Source organism: Diabrotica undecimpunctata, chromosome 1 (genome assembly GCF_040954645.1).
Source record: "Diabrotica undecimpunctata isolate CICGRU chromosome 1, icDiaUnde3, whole genome shotgun sequence".
Lineage (NCBI taxonomy): Eukaryota > Metazoa > Arthropoda > Insecta > Coleoptera > Chrysomelidae > Diabrotica > Diabrotica undecimpunctata.
Window position 1 is genome coordinate 161,584,225 of NC_092803.1, and position 18,985 is coordinate 161,603,209.

An 18,985-nucleotide genomic window follows, 5' to 3' on the forward strand; every position below is an offset into this window, starting at 1 on the left:
GGGAGAGAAGTGAAAACATAGGAAGAGCATGCAATATAGAAGACTTAAATGGATGGGTGACAAAACGGAAACAGGAGTGGAACGAACACATTAGTAGAATGGCAGAGGAATAGAATAGTACAAATAGCACGAGATAAGTCACCAAATGGACGAAGAAGTATTGGCAGACCAAGAAATAGATGGTGCGATAATTTAAACCATTTGAGAGACTAATATTGCAGAAGAAACAGGCTTTAAAGCCTAAATACAAGAAGGAAGAACAAGAAGAAGAACTTAACTATTAACTATTAATTAATAATTAATTATTATTTAACATATATTTTGAATTAGATGACTCTAAAATGATATTTTCAACATTTTTGAGTTGCAATCTTGGGTCGACTTTATTAGAAGACAGTTCAAGCGATAAAATAAAATCAACTTTAACTTAAGAACACTTGTCAGAAAAATCATGTGTTTTGTGTTTAAAAAGGACAACCACATGCAACGATGACAGTAAAAATTCGCCTATTAGTGATCCCATAGTAAAATGAGGAACGAGGAAAAATATGTTATTAAATTACTAATAGTAGTACATATTTTCTTTCTATTGATTTCTTCTTTTAATAACATAACCTACTGCATTCTATTGAGGAATTTGCGACGCAATTGGTTTCATTTAACATAATAAGATGCTTCTTTGATTTTTGATTTTATTTTATAAATACAGTTCTTTGTTCTTTCTTATTTATTGTTAGGTTAGTTTTAGATAAAATTGATCTCAATGTGGTTGTTGTTGAAAATGTTAAATTTATTTCCTATCCTTTTCCCAGTAAAAATAGTAAATTTATAATCAAATACTAAATATATATATATATATATATATATATATTATATATATATATATATATATATATATATATTATATATATATAGAAACATTATAATGGTGCTTCTTTTTAGATAATTTTGCACGGACTATATTTCTTGAAAATCGATTTACAATTAAAAATTATAAAAAAATCATATTCTACGTAAAGCAAACAAAACTTACCTCAAAAAAGTCATTAAGTGGCTTTGTAAATTACATAAACCTATTATCGATTTTTGGAACTTCCAGATTGATCAAAATGACTGTTTTTTGTTTATAAACTGATAACAGTTGTCCTCTCTTGACTTAACAATACAAACTTTCTATAAGTATAAAAGTTTTTTCGATCTTATGTCTTTTAGTATTTATAACATTAAATACTTAGATCAACATTGATAAATTAACGAAAAAGGAAACTTTCCATAAAAATGGTCAATATAGAGATAGACATAGCGCCTAAATGATTTATCTTATGGAACAAATATAGTATTTAGTTTTTTAAATAATCAAACTACAATTTGATTGTGTGCTTCGTTCAAGAAAGAATTGGTTTAACTCTTCATGAAAGCCTCATACAGTTGATTATTCTTTTTGCTTCAGCTAGTATGCAATATATCCAAAATTCGGAATCACAGTTAACAATCTGATATAAGCAGATGTTATAGTGAGTAATATTGTAGCGAAAATAATTTATTGCGACATTTTTATTTAAGTACTACATTTAATAGAAATAAATTACAATTTTAATTAAAAATATACATTTAAATATGAGAATAGAGGGAGAATATTGTAATACGGAGGCCGAAGAACAGTCTGGCTTTAGAGCAGGTACATCAACTATTGACAGAGATATTCAAAGGGTTCGTGGTATTTTTTAAGCCTTTCTCTCTATTCGGATTGCCGAATATAGGCCTCTCCTAATTCTTGCCATTCATCTCTGTTGTTTATGATATCTTCGCTCCAGCGCATTTGCGGTCTTCCTCGTGGTCTTTTTACTTCATATGGCCGCCAACTCCTGATTTCTTTATTCCATCGGCCATCCTTAAGACGTTCTTTATGTCCAGCCCATTTCCATTTCAGTTTAACTGCCTCTTCGACAGCATCTTTTACTTTTGTTCTATTACGAATGTCTTCATTGGTTTTATGGTCTTTGAGATACCCAGCATCTGTAGTTCCATAGCTCTCTGAGTTTTTCTGATCTTCTCCATGTTTATTTTAGTGAATGTCCAGGTTTGAGCTCCATATGTAAGTACAGGTAGGATACTGGAATTAAACACTTTGATTCGCAGTCTTTGAGGTATATTTTTATTTTTAAGAACATATGAGAGTCTTCAGAATACTGCCCATTCCATTTTTACACGTCTGCTTATTCCGGTAGTCTGATTTTCTTTGCTTACCTTGACATTTTGATCCAGATATGTATATTCGTCTAAGTGTTCTATCTCTGTCCCTTGGATGTTTATCATAGGTTTGTCATCTTTGTTTGACATTAGTTTAGTTTTGCCGAAATTCATTTTCAGTCCTTTTTTTAGGGATTCTGTATGTAGCTCTTCAATCATCGTATTCAGTGCAATCCACGTGTCAGCTATTAGTACTACATCATTTGCGTATCTAAGATGGTTCAAGTATCTTCCGTTAATAGGGATTCCCTTATTTTCCCAGTCTATTGACTGAAAGATATCTTCTAGGGAGCTGTAAATAATTTTGGAGATATTGTGTCTCCTTGTCTTACGCCTTGGTTGATTTTTACTGGTCTTGTTTAGATTCCATTACCCAACGTCACTATCATTTCTATGTATTAATATTCTGTACCTGGAGTCGATCCGGTTGTTGACTAATGCTTCTTCTATTACCCACAGTTCTACACTATCAAAAGTTTTTGTAATAATCTTTGTAAAAGTTTTGTAAAGTTGTGAAAGACGTGAAATTTGTCGATCATTTTAAGTCTATGGTGTCTCCCTTTTTGTGTATTAGTATTGTTTTAGCAGTATTCCATTGTTCGGGTATGTTGCCTTCGAATAGACATTTATTAAATAGTATTTTTAGATATGTAACGGCTTCTTCTCCGCCTTCCTTCGGCATTTCTGCTAGGATTCCATCGCTTCCAGGAGCTTTATTCCCTTTTATTTCTTTTACTGCGCTTTCTATTTCATCCGGGCTTATTTTGGGCATCACTTCTGAGTTGACATATGTTATCTGCCTTTTCAAGTTCTGCTTTGAGGAGTTAGGGGGATCGTTTCTGGAACGATACAGATCGGCGTAGAGCTTTTCAATTAAGGTTGCTATATCAGATTTAGTTTTTTCTAGTTGTCCTTGTTCATTTTTAATGGTTATTATGTTTTTCTTTCTTAGTTTTGGTTAGGTGCATTTGAGACTTCGGCTTTTTCTCTATAACTTGTTATATACGGTCTTCTTGATGTTTTTTAATGTTCTGTTTTATTGGTTTTCTGTGTCCAACTTTGTTTAAGATCTACTAAGAGCAAGCATTGAAGATGTGGAAAAGGAAATGTAGTACTATGGGAATCCCTATAAACGACACCACATGGTAACATAATAAATAACAATCAGAATGTCTACGACAGAACCATAATTTAAAATTTTTAGAGATTAATAATTTAGTAAATTTGAAATAATTTAATTTATTATTCAACTAAAAGTACGACATAAAATATTGCGTATTATGTCTATGATTGCCGTAAATCAATTAAACCGGGTTAATTTTTCTATGCAACCAGATAAAATTTCACTGAACAGCACTGGTTCCGTTTAAAAAATGGCTGATTCCGTCTGCGCGAACGAGATGCGCGTACTTATCTTGACAAGCAGTGGGCTTTCAGACTATTATTATTTTGTGACATTGTACACACTATGCTTTGCAGGTGACCAAATAGTCTTGGCTCAGAAATACGAAAATCTAGACTATATGACATGCAAACTTATTGAACAGAAATGGGGCTTGGAAGTAAATGTCAAAGAAAAAACAGAATACGTGTGTATACGAGGAGAACAACAAAATCTAATTTTAGAAGAGTAACACCAACAATGATGACAATTTGGATGAAGGTATTAGACGCAGAAATAACCAGAGAAGACAAGTCATTTGGCATTTGAATAGCACACGGTGGGATAAAACAATTTCGAGAGAAAATAAACACAGAATCTATAATAGCATTGTCAAAAGCATTGTTACGTATGGAAGCCAAATATAGCCACTGAATGAGAAACCCATAAAGACTTGTGTAAGAGCGAGCAGGGTGCTTATTCTTAGGATCAGGAATAGCTTCACTCCCCGGATTCTTTTGCATCTTCGATAGCTCGTGGACTGTATATTTATTGATTCTATAAGGTTAGTTGAAGGTAACTGCAGACTCTTCTTCTTCTTCTTCCTTCTTGTATGTATGCTTTAAAGCCTGTTTTTTCTTTAGTATTAGCCTCCTAAATTGTTTAAATTGCCGCACCATCTTTATCATGGTCTGCCAATGCTTCCTCGTCCATTCTTCTATATTGCATGCTCTTCTTATGTTTTTGCTTCTCTCCCTATCCAACAGACTTTTCCCTGATATTAGTCGGAGTATTTTCATCTCTGTTGTTTCTAGTAGTCGTCTCGTTTTAGATGTGCCAGGTCTTGTCTCCGCCGTGTATGTTAATATAGATCTAATTACTGCTTTATATATTCTTGTTTTTTTGTCTTGTCTTAGGTGTCTATTCTTCCAGATTGTGTCATTAAGAAATCCCCCGCTTTTCTTGCTTTTAAGCTTTGTTGTCGTACTTCTTCTTCAACATCTCCGTAACTAGTTATATCTATTCCCAGATATCTAAACCTTGCTTCCTGCTTTATTATTTTCCCATCAATTTCGATTTTACATCGTAGTGGGTATCTAGATGTTGTCATACATTTGGTTTTCTCTGCTGATACTATCATATTGTATTTCTTGACTGTTGTATTGAAGATGTGTGTTCTGCAGACTCAATCGTCTAATTATTTTACCTTCAAGGGTTGCTAACTATTGTTTGTTTAATAAAACTCACCACATCCCAAAGACCATATATTGACACTACCAGAACTACAATAAGTTTAAAGTTAATTACTAGTACATGATCTATTTACAACTCTCTTTCTCAACGTTCCGCTACTAAATATATGTCTTTTCTTTTGAGATCATCCTCCACGCGTTGATATGTATTGCAACGCTAATATCTAAACACTCTCGTGTTTTAGAGTAGGCCAAACGTGGACAAACATTATATTATTACAAACGGATATACCACTAAAGACACGAGGCCCTTTAAATATCTGGTTAATATTTTGATATTAAGCAGACTTTGGAAGCAGCAGACATATATAGTTCAACAAATAACATAGTCAACCTGTATATTCGCAATATGTTCTTGCAATCCTTTTGGCTATACTGTTTCATATGTACTCATGTTTTATCGCTTGTTTTGGTTTCTCTAAAGTTTTATAATATTTTCTTTCAAATTTTCAGTTAATGGTTATACGGCAATTATAGTTGATTCTACAAGACAAGATTGAGGGTAAGAGAGGCCCTGGACGTAGACGTATATCCTGGCTGGCCAATCTTAGGAAGTGGACTGGTCTAACATCAACTGATCTATTTCGAGCTGCTGTGAATAGAATAAGATGGGCAATGTGGTCGTCAACATCTCTAGCAGATAGGCACATTTAGAAGAAGAAGAAGTTATACGGCCTTGTTTGTGAGACCTTTTGATAGCATGTACATGTTTACTTTTGTTTTTGTTTTCTGTGATAGAGTCTCATAGAGATATTTATCTCATAGTTTAAAAAAACTTACAGAGGAGTAAATTTGGGGCAAAGGAGAGCATTCAGTACTGTAATTCCACCAGAGATGCTAAAATATCGACGTCTAGCTTAAACGTTACTCAACTTTAGCGACGTTACTGGCAATACGTGTGAAAGTTGTACTATTGAAAATATATCAGCACAAATCTACTTGTTTTGTCAAACTTGCACTTACCCAGATAGGACGTTGAGGTGGATAGGAAATGTAATACGGATGGAACAAAATAGCCCAGCTAGAAAAACGCTCCTTGATAGACCCATTGGTCAGAGAAGAAGAGGAAGACCCAGAACAATAAGACATGAGAAATATGGGAATACGTGCTTGGCGTAGAAAGGCGATGGATAGGGACGACTGGAGAGAAATTTTTGAGGAGGCTAGGACCCACGTACGGTTGTAAAGCCAGAATGATGATGATGCACTTACCCCAGAGTTCTGCAATAACTAAATTTTCAAAGTAAGATTATTAGCCGTATTATTTAGTGTAATAGTACACTTCGTGAGTACGAATAATGTGTTTGCATATACATAACCCTACTTACAGGCCACGTGCACTAATGTTCACACTTGCTTCAGTTAAAACTTTATCGAGGCAAGTGTGACCTAGGAATAATTAGTTACGTTCTCACTTGCTCTGATAAAAATTTTAATGGTTGAAGTTTTTGCAGGTGCTGCCATGGTTCGCATTTACCAACGTAAGACAGAGAGAGCGACATCATATATGAAGGAAACAAGCAACAAGCACTGTCAGATCAGGAAAAACGACACTACATACAGCAAGCCGGAATTATGCAATTCCAAAAACAACATTGCACAATCATTTGACTGGTGTCAGAGGAAAAAAACGTGATTTATTAGTCAGAAGACCAGTTATTCCTATCGAACATGAACGCAAATTAGCCGAAGGTTTGAAAACTCTACAAAAATGGAGCTTCGGATTATCAAAACGTGAAGTTCTTATGATTGTCTCTGATTTTGTTACACAAAATAATATAAGAACGTCATTTAAAGACAACATTCCTGGTTAGGACTGGTTCAATAAGTTTAAAGCAAGATACAAGTTATCTCTCAAGATACCCCAATCGGTTAAGTACACAAGGAAGAAGATTTGTGATCCATTTCCCATCATTTATGAGTATTTTAAGCTCTTAAAGAACATCCTTGTTGAATTAGATCTTAATGATAAGTCTAAGCAAATATGGAATTTGAACGAAACGAGCTTATGCGTTGACACATCCCGAGTGATGGAGTGCTAAGAGCCAAAGATAAACCGTGATTGCGAACTACCAGCGGCCAGGCAAGGAGAATCTAACAATATTCAACCAAACGGTTGGATGAAAACAGATGTTTTTGAAAAAACCAAGGAACAAAAATGTCAAAGCGAACATTTCCTTAGATTGGTCGTGGCATGGTCTCTTCTTCTTCTTGATGTGCCCATCCGTTACGAATGTTGGCGATCATCATGGCAATCTTTATCTTATCTGCAGCAGCGCGGAAAAACTGCACAGATGTTGTATTGAACCAGATTCTAAGGTTGTTTAACCAAGATGTTCTTCTTCTTCCTGGACCTCGTTTTCCAAATATTTTTCCTTGAAGGATGGCTTGAAGGAGAGCATATCTGGATTATATGTCGCATAATATGTCCGAAGAATTTTACCTTTCGAGATTTGATGGTGGTCAGTACCTCTGGGTTTTTATTCATTCTTCTGAGGACCTCCTCATTTGTGACTCGGTCAGTCCACGGGATCTTAAGTATTCTCCGATATAGCCACATCTCAAATGCTTCCAGTTTTCTGCACATATCTTCGTTCAAGGTCCACGATTCAACACCATAAAAAAGGGCAGAAAAGACGTAACATCGCAGAATTCTTACTTTTGTATCAAGAGAGAGGTTGTGACTCTTAAAGAAGGCCCCCATCCGATTGAAGGTGGATATAGCTTTTAAGAGCTAAGTTAAGAAGCACTCCAAGGTATACAAATTCGTTTACTGCTTCGATGGCGTCGTTTTCTATAATGAGTGGTCGTAGGATTAGTGGTTGCATGCTTATTTTCATATACTTCGTTTTGTTGGTGTTTATTATTAAACCGATTTTTGTAACTGATTCTTTTAATGCTATATACGTCTCTCGTACAGCGTTTTCCTTTCTCCTAACGATATTATTATCATCAGCATAGGCAAGGATTTGCACTGATTTATTATATATTAAACCAATGGTTGTCATTTGTGACATACGTATTACTTTTTCCAGAGCCAGATTGACCAGTGTACAGGAGGTATCCCTGGAGCAGCCCGTTATTTGTTTTAAAAGGTTCAGACAGTTCTTCCTGAACTCGTACTCTGGTATTCGGTGTACAAAGTATTCCGATATTTTAATCACTGGGGATGGATTTCTGTGTCCATTTTTTTATGAGCTGCTGTAGTGCCATAATGGTATCGGATTTACCTTCTTTATATAGTTCAGCTGGGAGATTACCTATTCCGAGTTATTTGTTTTTGGCTCGTTTTTTAACTGCATCTTTACCTTTAAGAATCGTTTGTGGTTCCTCTTCCCTCTCGTCTGTTCCCCTTACCTCATCTCTTTCGTCTTCCAGGTTTTCTTCTTCTTCCTCTATATTGTTCCTATAAGTGCTTGGTTAAAATATTCCACCCATCTATTCCATTCCCATTTTTTCTTCTTAGGTCGCCATTCGCCGAAACCTCCCTACGCATCTGGTATTTATAGATCTGGAGAAGGCTTATGATACAGTTCCTTTAAAACTCTTATTTAGTGTCTTGACGAAAACGGATCTTAGTAAAACATATCTAAAAGCAATACTGAACATCTATAAATGTCCTCAAAGCACTGTAAAAACAGGAAATACTTTCTCAAGGGTATTTACAGTAACGAAAGGCTTGAGACAAGGATGTTGTCTTTCCCCCACCCTATTCAAAATATATATCCAAGAAGCACTGCACCAGTGGAGACAAAAATGTGCGGGAATGGGGTTGAAGCTTAACAACCATTATCTGACAACGCTGTTCTTTGCAGATGATCAAGTACTAATTGCAAGCTGTGAAGAAGATGCAGATTATATGCTTAGAAAGCTCAAAGATGAATACGAAAAATGGGGGATGAGTATGAATATGTCTAAAACAGAATATATGCGAATAGGCAATGAAGACGAAGACCCGGATTTGGAAATTAGACAAATGAAAAGGTGCTACGAATACAAATATTTGGGAAGTATTATCTGCAGTAAAGGAACAACGGAACGAGATATAGACTATAGAGTGCAACAAGGCAGGAAGAGTGTTCAAATTCTAAATTCGATACTTTGGTCCAACAAAGCTACTATGAGAACTAAAATGACTATCTACAAAGTAATTGTAGAGCCCATTCTTACATATGGAGCAGAATGTTGGCAAATGACAGTAAAAGGAAAGAAAAAAGTTGACACGGTTGAAATGGACTACCTAAGAAGAGCTTGCCGTATATCAAGAGCAGAACGTATACCTAATTCTGAAATTAGAAGAAAAACAGATAGAGTACATACAACTTCTGAAAGAATAGAAACTAGACAGTTAATATGGTATGGACACGTACAGAGGATGGACGACAACAGATGGCCAAAAAGAGCTATGGAATACAATCCAAGTAATAGAAGGAAACGAGGAAGACCAGCCAAGTCTTGGATACAAGGTGTTATGGAAACCATGAGAGATAGAGCCATTGATGAAGACACCTGGAGAGATAGAAAAAGATGGCGATCGAAATGCGGGAAGCGGCAGAAGCTGTAGGATCCCCGCTTATATATATATATATATATATATATATATATATATATATATATATATATATATATATATAGGTCGCCATTCTTACTTCTGCATTGTCTTGTGGTTGCCTTAAATTCTTTTCTGTTCATGTTAACTATCTTATATAATGCTCTGAATTCTTTCTCTCTGTTGAGGTTTTCTATATATTTAAGTTCCTTATTTAAGTGGTTTTGTTTTTTTCTTTTGGATATCCTCTTTTCTTCTCTTTTTTTTGTCTGGTAAGGAATAGAGTATTATTTAGCCGAATTCATGATAGGAGTGGTGTTTGGTTTAAAAATTGTATGTAAATTATTTTATTGTATATAACAAAATTATCTAACTAGTATTTTAGGAGAATACAAAAATACATTTTTGATTAACTTTTTAATTGTTTAATAAAATACCCATCAATAAACAAAATATTATTACTTGTGAGCATAACATGTATTTTATAGTAACCTATTGTTGTTGAACATAAAATTTTTTATAAAAAGTTTGGACTATACTTTGTCTCAAAATGACTAGTCTGTACCGGGTAAGATATGCAATGCTAACCTTATGGGAATTTCGCCAAGACGTTGCCAGTTTTATGCAGTGAGCGATGCCGTTCTCTCTTTCTTTCAAAATAAACGGAATAAACCAGGAGTTCTCAACAAGTTCTCACGTACAATTTTATGTAATTTACAAATATCGTTTGCTAATAATTTTACATAATACTATACATTATTTGTTTCTAATAGTAACTTATCAACTTTTATCTTTTATTAGTAGCAGTAGTATAATAAAATGTGCATTAAATAAACATTTGTTTCAAAGTTTAAAATAATTCCGGTAATTTCTACTAACTGCCAAATTTAAAATGTTACTTATGTCCCTGCGGTGATAATTACTGCCATAATGTGTAAAGAATTTGTAATTCTGGTTGATATTAACTGCATATACTTTCTTCTAAGTTATTCAGTAATTAAGAAGCAATTAGAGTAATTCTTGTACACAATGTTTAAAAGCTTGATATATCCAGGGCCTTAATTAATCTTTGTTTGTTCTTCGGATCGCGTAAACATATTCGAGTTACGATTATTTGTACGATCTTGGATGTACTGTTACTGTTTTGTTATTGTTATTATTTATTGGTGGCATATACGCAAAATGGAGGAAATTGTTCAATGGAAAAGTGGAAAAGCTCTGAAACTTTCAGAGAAGCAGATACTAATGAATATTATTAATTATCATCTTAATCAGGATAACAACGATTCTGTATCAAGTGTAATTAGGAAAGTGTCAGAAATAAGTGGTGTTTGCCAAAAACTCTGTTTCGTATACGACAGGAATATTCATCACCTGCTGGATTACAATCTCCAAAGAGCAGGCCCAAGAAGCGAAAGGTTGGTAATTCTCGTGAAAACAAGTACGATGTAGGTGTGAGGGGCCAAATTCGTAGAATAGTTCATCAATTTTTTCGTGACAACATACCATGAACAATAAACACCATATGAGCTGTTGTAAATGCCGAAGAAACTTTGCCCAACTTTTCACGGGCCACGCTACATCGCTTGCTGAGTGATATGAATTTTATGTTTATAAAACGTGGCAGAAATTCAATTTTGATTGAAAAACCAGAAATCATCTCGTGGCGTCATCGTTATTTACGCGCAATTCGTAAATACCGTGCAGAAGGATACGAAATAGTGTATTTGGATGAATCATGGGTAAATATCGGGCACAGTGTGAAAAAAGAATGGGTTGATAAAACAATTACATCTCATCGCGATGCTTTTGTTCGTGGTCTGACAACAGGATTAAAAGCTCCAATAGCTCGTGGTACACGGTTCGTTTTATTGCACGCAGGATCTACCCGTGGATTTGTTGATGGAGCAGAGCTCACGTTTTTGGCAAAGAAAAACACTCAGGACTTCCACGACGAAATGGATGGACCGACCTTCGAAGATTGGTTCGAAAATAACTTAATACTAAATTTGCCAGAAAAAAACTGTTGTGGTAATGGACAATGCCTCCTATCACAGCAAAAAGTCAAAACAAATTCCCAACAGTTCAACACTAAAAAAATATATTCAAGAATGGCTTCTGTCAAAGGACCTATTTTTTGAAGAAGACTACCTAAAATGTGAGTTACTTGATGTAGTCAAGGTTTCAAAGCAAAATATGACAGGTGCATAACAGAAGATATTGCCAAAAAACACAATGTGAAGATTCTGAGGCTCCCACCCTATCACTGTGAACTCAATCCCATCGAAATGGTTTGGAGTGAAGTGAAACGGTATATAGCTGGACCAACGCGAATTTTAAAGAAGCTGAAATGCGAAATTTAATTACAGCAGCGTACCAGGTCATTACACCAGAGAAATGGAAAAACTACGTAAACCATGTAATAGCAACAGAAAAAAAAATGTGGGAAATTGACAATTTATTGGATGATATGGAACCAATTATTATAAATATAAATAACGGAGATAGTGATGACAGTGACGATAATAATGATGATTATGATAGTGAAGCAGAAACTAAATGTGACAGCGATTGACAGAATAAGGAACTAAATATAATGGTGTACAATTACGATTACTTACACACGAAATTCAATACAATGACATCTTTTATTTTCAACCTATTTATTAGTTTTATTTTCGGATATTTATACGTTTTGTTACTGACAACATAATATATAGTGCGGTTTTGAAAAGTCCTTCCCCTCTTAACTTTTGAAGGGAACAATACATAAATAAAATGTTTCTTTATATTTTAGTTTTATTTTATTTGATTTCATTTAAATCTTTAAACAAATGGTTTGTATCGCTAGCACATACTGTAGAATTAAAAACAAACTGCTTGTGTGACATAATTAAAAGGAATTTCTTAATTTCTAGTTTATTTTAATTTAACCCAAGTATGTTGTAGCCAATATTATTTATGTTTGAGAACCACTGACAGAAGAAAGCCAGGCAAGTTCGTTAGTGGGCATTAGTACTTAAGCTACCCCCAACACAAAAGATGGATTAGGCTAAGTAGTAAGAAGTGACGTTTATTTTAATACAATTTTGCAAAGAAGTATGGCATCGATGTTGTGCATTTACCCTGTACAGACTAGTCATTTTGAGACAATCTTATAGTTTAGTATTTTGGGTTATCATCTTGATGCACGACTAAAAAGTACAACTATTACTTTGGGTTTAAGCATGAGTTTTGTTTTCTATATTACATAATATTACTGTATTATTCTATAAGTTTTTTCAATAATTTGGTATACCATTGAAGAAGGCCTGAATCAAAACTACTCCAAAATAGTAGCTACTAAGTTCTCATACTTTAGATATCTGGGCAGCTGGATTGACTGCAGGGTTGAAAGTGACGAGGAAATTTCGACCAGAATAGACCTCGCACGGAAAAACTTTATTAACTGGCGTTCTGTATTATGCAGTAGAAGTCTGTCGTTGACCACACGTCTAAGAGTATTGAAGTAATACGTCTGGTCCACTTTGTTCTATGGATGTGAAAACTGGACAACAAAAAATAAAAAATCTTAACAAATTAGAAGCGTTTGAGTTATGGTGTTACCGTCGCATGCTCAGAATCCCGTGGACAGCACACATATCTAACGAACGCGTGCTAGAGACCGTGCACAAAGAGCGAGAATTGATCAACATCATCAAAATGAGAAAGATCCAATACTTCGATCATATAATGAGAGGACCTAAATATCCCTTACTCCGGTTAATCATTCCGGGCAAAATCGAAGGAAAACGTTGGGTCGGAAGAAAACAACTGTCCTGGCTGCGTAACATTAGACAATGGACAGGTCGAACGGTCAAGGAACTGTTTCATTTAGCTGCCGACCGAGAATCATTTCATCAGCTTGTCAATATGACGATAGCCAACGTTTGAATACAAGCACGGCACACAAAGAAGAAGAAGAAGTTCTCACAGATAGTCAATGGATTGCTTTTATTTTTGTTACGCTTCGTTTCCTACTATGGCATAACTACCATAGCAGAATATAAGAAACTAGCAAACCATAAAAAACTTATATATGAGTGGTATGAGATTTTAACGGAATATGAAATGATATATACAGGGTGGTCCTTAAGTAATTGTACCAAAAGAAACAGTAGATTTTACACTTTAAAATATTACGATTTCAGACAACTTGCTTTAATAAAATATTGATATTAGAAAGATGCAGGGTGTTAAGTTGAAATTTAAAATTTTATTTTTCGCTATTACTTTCATGCTTCTGCATCTCTGTTTTTCCGAAAATACACAGCACCTTATAATAGAACCGACAAATCTATCAACAAAAAAAGCCTGTACTATGACTAAAATAAAGGCAAACGATAAGGAATACGATCATTTTTCAATTCTTTTACTTATCAGGTTGCCCATAATTTATGCAAAAATTGGTATATTTTTAAATAATATCAATAAACGCATATATTGAATTATTAGACTCAAGCATCCGCTTTATTGAAAAAATCTTATTCTGATACCAAGTTAAATAAATATTGTTATTAGATCTTATGGAAAAAATTTTAAAAATCGTACACTATTAAAAATAAAGGTTTATAAAATTATATATAGGCTTATACCATTATCCTTTCTAAAGTAAAATCTACTTATACTTAGGTGGCAACTGCTGCCGCCAAAACTCCTGCCTTTCCTTTAAATAATCCACGGTTTCCTTAATACACTTTTCAATAGAGTCATTGTTGTCCTTAAACTTGCATTTAATGTCTGGATTGTTCATCAAATTATCCAGATAAGCTTTATCCACTTCCAGTTCTCGAAGAAGTCTACTCTTTTTGGAGGTTTTCGATGAATGGGTAGCGACAGCTGTACTCTTAGCACTTGTCTTTGATTCAGGACCTACAAATAATAAGCATTCGTATTAAAATATACAAATAAATATAAAAATACATTAAAAGAGATCCATAGAGCCATATTAATTGATAACAAACTATCGATGGTCCTTCTGAACAATCTGAAAATGTGGATAGCTTCTAGATTTGTTGCAGTATATTTGCTTAATTTTGATGTAAAATAATTTTAGTACCCTAAAAATATATTGGTCTGATGAATGCTACTCTCGAGATTTTATGGATCTAGTCAAGATCGTATTGATACTCGACATCTATGTAAACCTGTAAACTTAAAGAAAAAGGTGTATAATACATGCATACTACCAGTTTGTACTTACAGCTTGGAGACAGTAGCCCTTACCAAAAAATCTGCTAAAAAATTAGAAACAACGCAAAGAGCAATGGAACGAATCATGCTTGGAATATCACTAAGAGACAAGATTAGAAACACCGAGATAAGACGTAGAACGAAGATTAGGGATATTGTGGAAGAAATTGCAAAAATGAAATGGCGCTGGGCAGGTCACGTAGCCCGATATAATGACAACAGGTGGACACGGAGAATTCTAGAATGGAGACCAAGGACGACAACAAGAAGCACGGGAAGACCTCAAAAAAGATGGGTAGATGACATAAGAACAGTGGCAGGCAAACAGTGGATTAGATTGGCGCAAGATAGAGAAAGATGGAAGCAATTGGGAGAGACCTACATTCAGGAGTGGATGGAAAATGGTTGACAAAGAGAGTCAAGATCTCCCCAGAGTTATTTTATTTATTTTTCTTCATTTATATTTCTTCCTTTATGTAGACATGAATCTGTTTGTTTTTTCAATGTGCCTCCAGTAAGGAGGCACATTGTAGGAGGCACGCAAACGTTCCATCGTTTTCATGATTTTCCTATTGATTGTCTTCCTATTGAGGAACCATTTGCCGCTCTCTTTACTGCTCTATTTGGTGTTATTCTGCTTATATGATCGTTTTATTCTACGCTTCTCTTTCTTAGCCAGTCCTTAATGTTCTTTACTTTACATCTCCGCCGTATGTCTGTACTTCTAGCTCTGTCCCATAGTCTTTTAACATCAATGTTTCTAAGGGTTTTCATCTCTGCTGTTTCTATTTAGCATTATTTTTGTTCTCTCTGTGTCGGGTCGTGTTTCTACCACGTATTTCATTATTGGGCTGATGACTATTTTGTAAATTCTGGCTTTAATTTCTTTACCTATATTTTTATTCCTCCATATTGGTTTATTCGGGCATTCTGTGGCTCTGTTTGTACTATTCACTTGATCTTTGACTTCTATTTCGAGCTTTCTGTAGATAGACAACGTGATGCCCAGGATATCTAAACTCCATCACTTGTTCTATTATCTGTCTATTATTAAGAAGTAGCCAGGATTTTTCTTGATTGGACAGCATATTTAATCATAGAATATTTGGATTCTTCGTCTGGATGTCCTGTAGTAGGGGCATACATTTGAACGATCTTTAGGATATATATTGCGCTTATTTTGATGTTTAAGTAGACAACCCTTGTTAAGAGTTGATTTATTGTTATAATTCTGTTGGCAATTCTTTTGTAAATAAAAAACCGACTGTCGTTTCTCCTTTTCCTTCACCAATACCCTTCTTCTTCTTTTTCAAGTCCCATCTCCGCGGCGAAGGTCGGCAATCCTCATAGCTATTCGGACTTTTGAGACGGCTGCTCTGAAAAGTTCATTTGATGTACATCCGTACCACTCTCTCAGGTTGCGCAGCCATGACATTCTACGCCTCCCTATGCTTCTCTTTCCTTGGATCTTTCCCTGCATAATCAGTTGGAGCAAGGTGTATTTCTCTCCACGTGTAATATGTCCGAGATATTCCAATTGTTGTTGTTGTTTTAATTGTATTTCAAATTTCTATTTCTTTATTCATCCTTCTCAGAACCTCTTTGTTTGTGACGTGTTCTGTCCACGATATTTTCAGAATTCTTCTATACACCCACAGCTCGAATGATTCCAGTTTTTTCATTGATGTCGCATGTAAGGTCCAAGATTCCATTCCATAAAACAAAGTCGAAAAAACATAGCACCTCGCCAACCTAACTCTTAGTTCCAATTTTAAATACCTTGTACTTGGAAATCCCCTGCACTCTTCTCATTTTGTTGAAATTTGCTCTAGCCTTTTCTATTCTGATTTTGATCTCCTGAATGTAATAATTTGTGGAGTTAATCATTGTTCCCAGATATGCGTATTTGTCCACTTGTTCGACGTTGGTTCCGTTTATTAAAAGATTCTCGTTATTTCTTTGAGTTTTCGATATTCTCATAAATTTCGTCTTCTTGACGTTCATTGTTAGACCGTACCCTTTTCCATACTCCGCTATTCTGGTCACCAGTCTCTGAAGATCTTTAATATTTTCGGCTATCACAGTGTCGTCCGCATATCTAATGTTGTTAATGGGAACTTCATTTACCTTTATTCCAGCTGTTTCACCCTCAAGAGTGTGTTTTCAGGATCTCTTCGGAGTAGGCATTAAAAAGAATTGGCGATAATACGCATCCCTGTCTCACTCCACGTCTAATTTCAATTTCTTCTGACAGCTGTTCGTTTACACGTACTTTTGCTAGCTGTTTATAGTATAAATTTGATATATTCATTAATCCCCAGAATATCCCAATTCACTTTTGAGAGTTTTTTTTTCAATGCTACGAATATCTCCTTAGTATACAGTAACCAAGAACTATTTGTGGCGATGTTGAGGTTTATCTTTTTGACGCACTTTAAGTAGGGTTAGTTTACAGTGGTTGGGTTTTTGGCATTTAACCACTGTGCTTGCCTTGAATGTTGGTGGGTATTTATATTTATTCCCACGAGTAGCTGACAACCGTTGCTCGATTCCTGTAGAGCCCCGCGTACGGGAACAAGGCTGAGATTCATCGGAATTTTGTCCAAAGTCTCAAGAGCATCGTTAAGATTTGGATATAATAATAGTGGAATTTGGATCTGTTTTTTTTTAGATATTGGTAGGAGCAAAAAATCAGGAGCTTGCGTGAGCAGAAGTATATATTCTTGAAATTCGTATATCCTCTATCGCGATTACAGAGAAGTACTAATCATCATCATTCATCATGCAACCTCTTCTGTCCACTGCTGGACATAGGTCTCTCCCATCTTTCGCCACTCTTCACGGTTCTGTGCTTCTTGTTGCCATTTCTTGGATATTCGTCTAATGTCGTCCATCCAGTATGTTGGTGGTCGTCCTCTGCTGCGTTTGTCTTCTCGTGGGCACCAGTCAATTAGTTTTTTGGTCCATCTTGTGCCTTTCAGTCTCGCTATGTGACCTGTCCAATTCCATTTCAGCTTGGCTATACGTTCGACGACATCACTGATACCTGTTCTTTTCCTTAAGTCTTGATTCCGTATTTTGTCTTTTTTTTGTCACGCCGAGAATTGATCTGAAAGGCGCATGGAAAGATCAATCCTCGGAGAAGTACTAAACGGTCAACTAAACATATAAGGGAGTGACATCCTAGATATTAAACATCTAGAAGTACAGGTAGGCCTCCAACTCGGTGAATATAAAGTGGGTTACAACATACTGGATATACACGACACACGATCTGTAGAAATGGAGGCAATTGATTATGATGTTCAACAGTATGCTTTACAAACGCTGTGTGATAGTGTGATGATGATGATATATTTCCATCCAGTTATAATAAAGATATTAAAGATTTTTACATAATTTCCTTATCTAGATTTAGAGCCAAAACAAGTACAAGATAACTTTTTCAAATGTTCCATCCAACGTTTGTAAGGTTTAGCTCGTTAAAGGTTGCTGTTAGCATATACTGGTGAATTATTTTACTAATAATAGTCGTTTGGACTCTATGCGTCGGTTCAATTCAGTCCTCTCACAAAGACTTTCCTGATGAAACTTAAAAGTCGAAACACGTGTAGAGGAATGGTGAGAGACTCGAAGTGACTCGAAAGGCAGCCATCTGTATTTATTTAGTTTTAATCATCTTTTATCATCATCTTTGGCTTGACAATTCTCTGTGGAACCTGGCATGCTCCAAGATTCGTCGCAATTCTGTTTGGTTTCTACAGACGTGTTGCCATCTTCTGATTTTTAGTTTCCCTAAGTCGGTCTCCAATCTAACCACCTAATGCCTGTCGTTAGTTTTTAACAATCGCATTATCTGGTCTTAGTATTATGTGTCCAGCTCATCTAACTCGCTGTACTTTAATGAATGTCACGACATCTGGTTCATTAAAGAGTTGGTATAATTCGAAATTATATCTTTTGTGCCACTGCCCCTGGTCGGTTATAGCTCTATATATTTTGCGGAGTATTTTTCGCTGGAATATTCCCAAAAATCTTTCATTATTCTGCGTTATAGTCCATGTTTTTGCCCCGTATGTCATATCATATGACTTCCAAAGGCTGTTTCCCATTCTTCATTTGCTATAGGATCCTTAGTAACCAACATGTACTTGGTTTTGTCTTCGTTGGTGACTAGACCTACCTTTTTCACCAATTCAAGGAAATATTGTACAAAATCACGCTTGACACACCCTATTATGTCAATGTCATCAGTATATGCTAAGATTTGTATCGATCTATTTTAAATAGTACCGCGGTCTCTAATTCGTGTGTCTCGGG

At 35.3% G+C, this 18,985-nt stretch overlaps 1 protein-coding gene across 1 annotated transcript in view; it reads right to left on the reverse strand.

Moving 5' to 3' along the window:
* Positions 1-13,673: 13,673 nt before the first annotated feature.
* LOC140432445 (outer dynein arm-docking complex subunit 4) overlaps positions 13,674-18,985 on the reverse strand; it is a 32,257-nt gene continuing 26,945 nt past the window's right edge. The window contains exon 4 of the mRNA XM_072520354.1: positions 13,674-14,344. Coding sequence (XP_072376455.1) covers positions 14,091-14,344 — 254 coding nt within the window. The 3' untranslated portion in view covers positions 13,674-14,090. The remainder of the gene's footprint in view (positions 14,345-18,985) is intronic.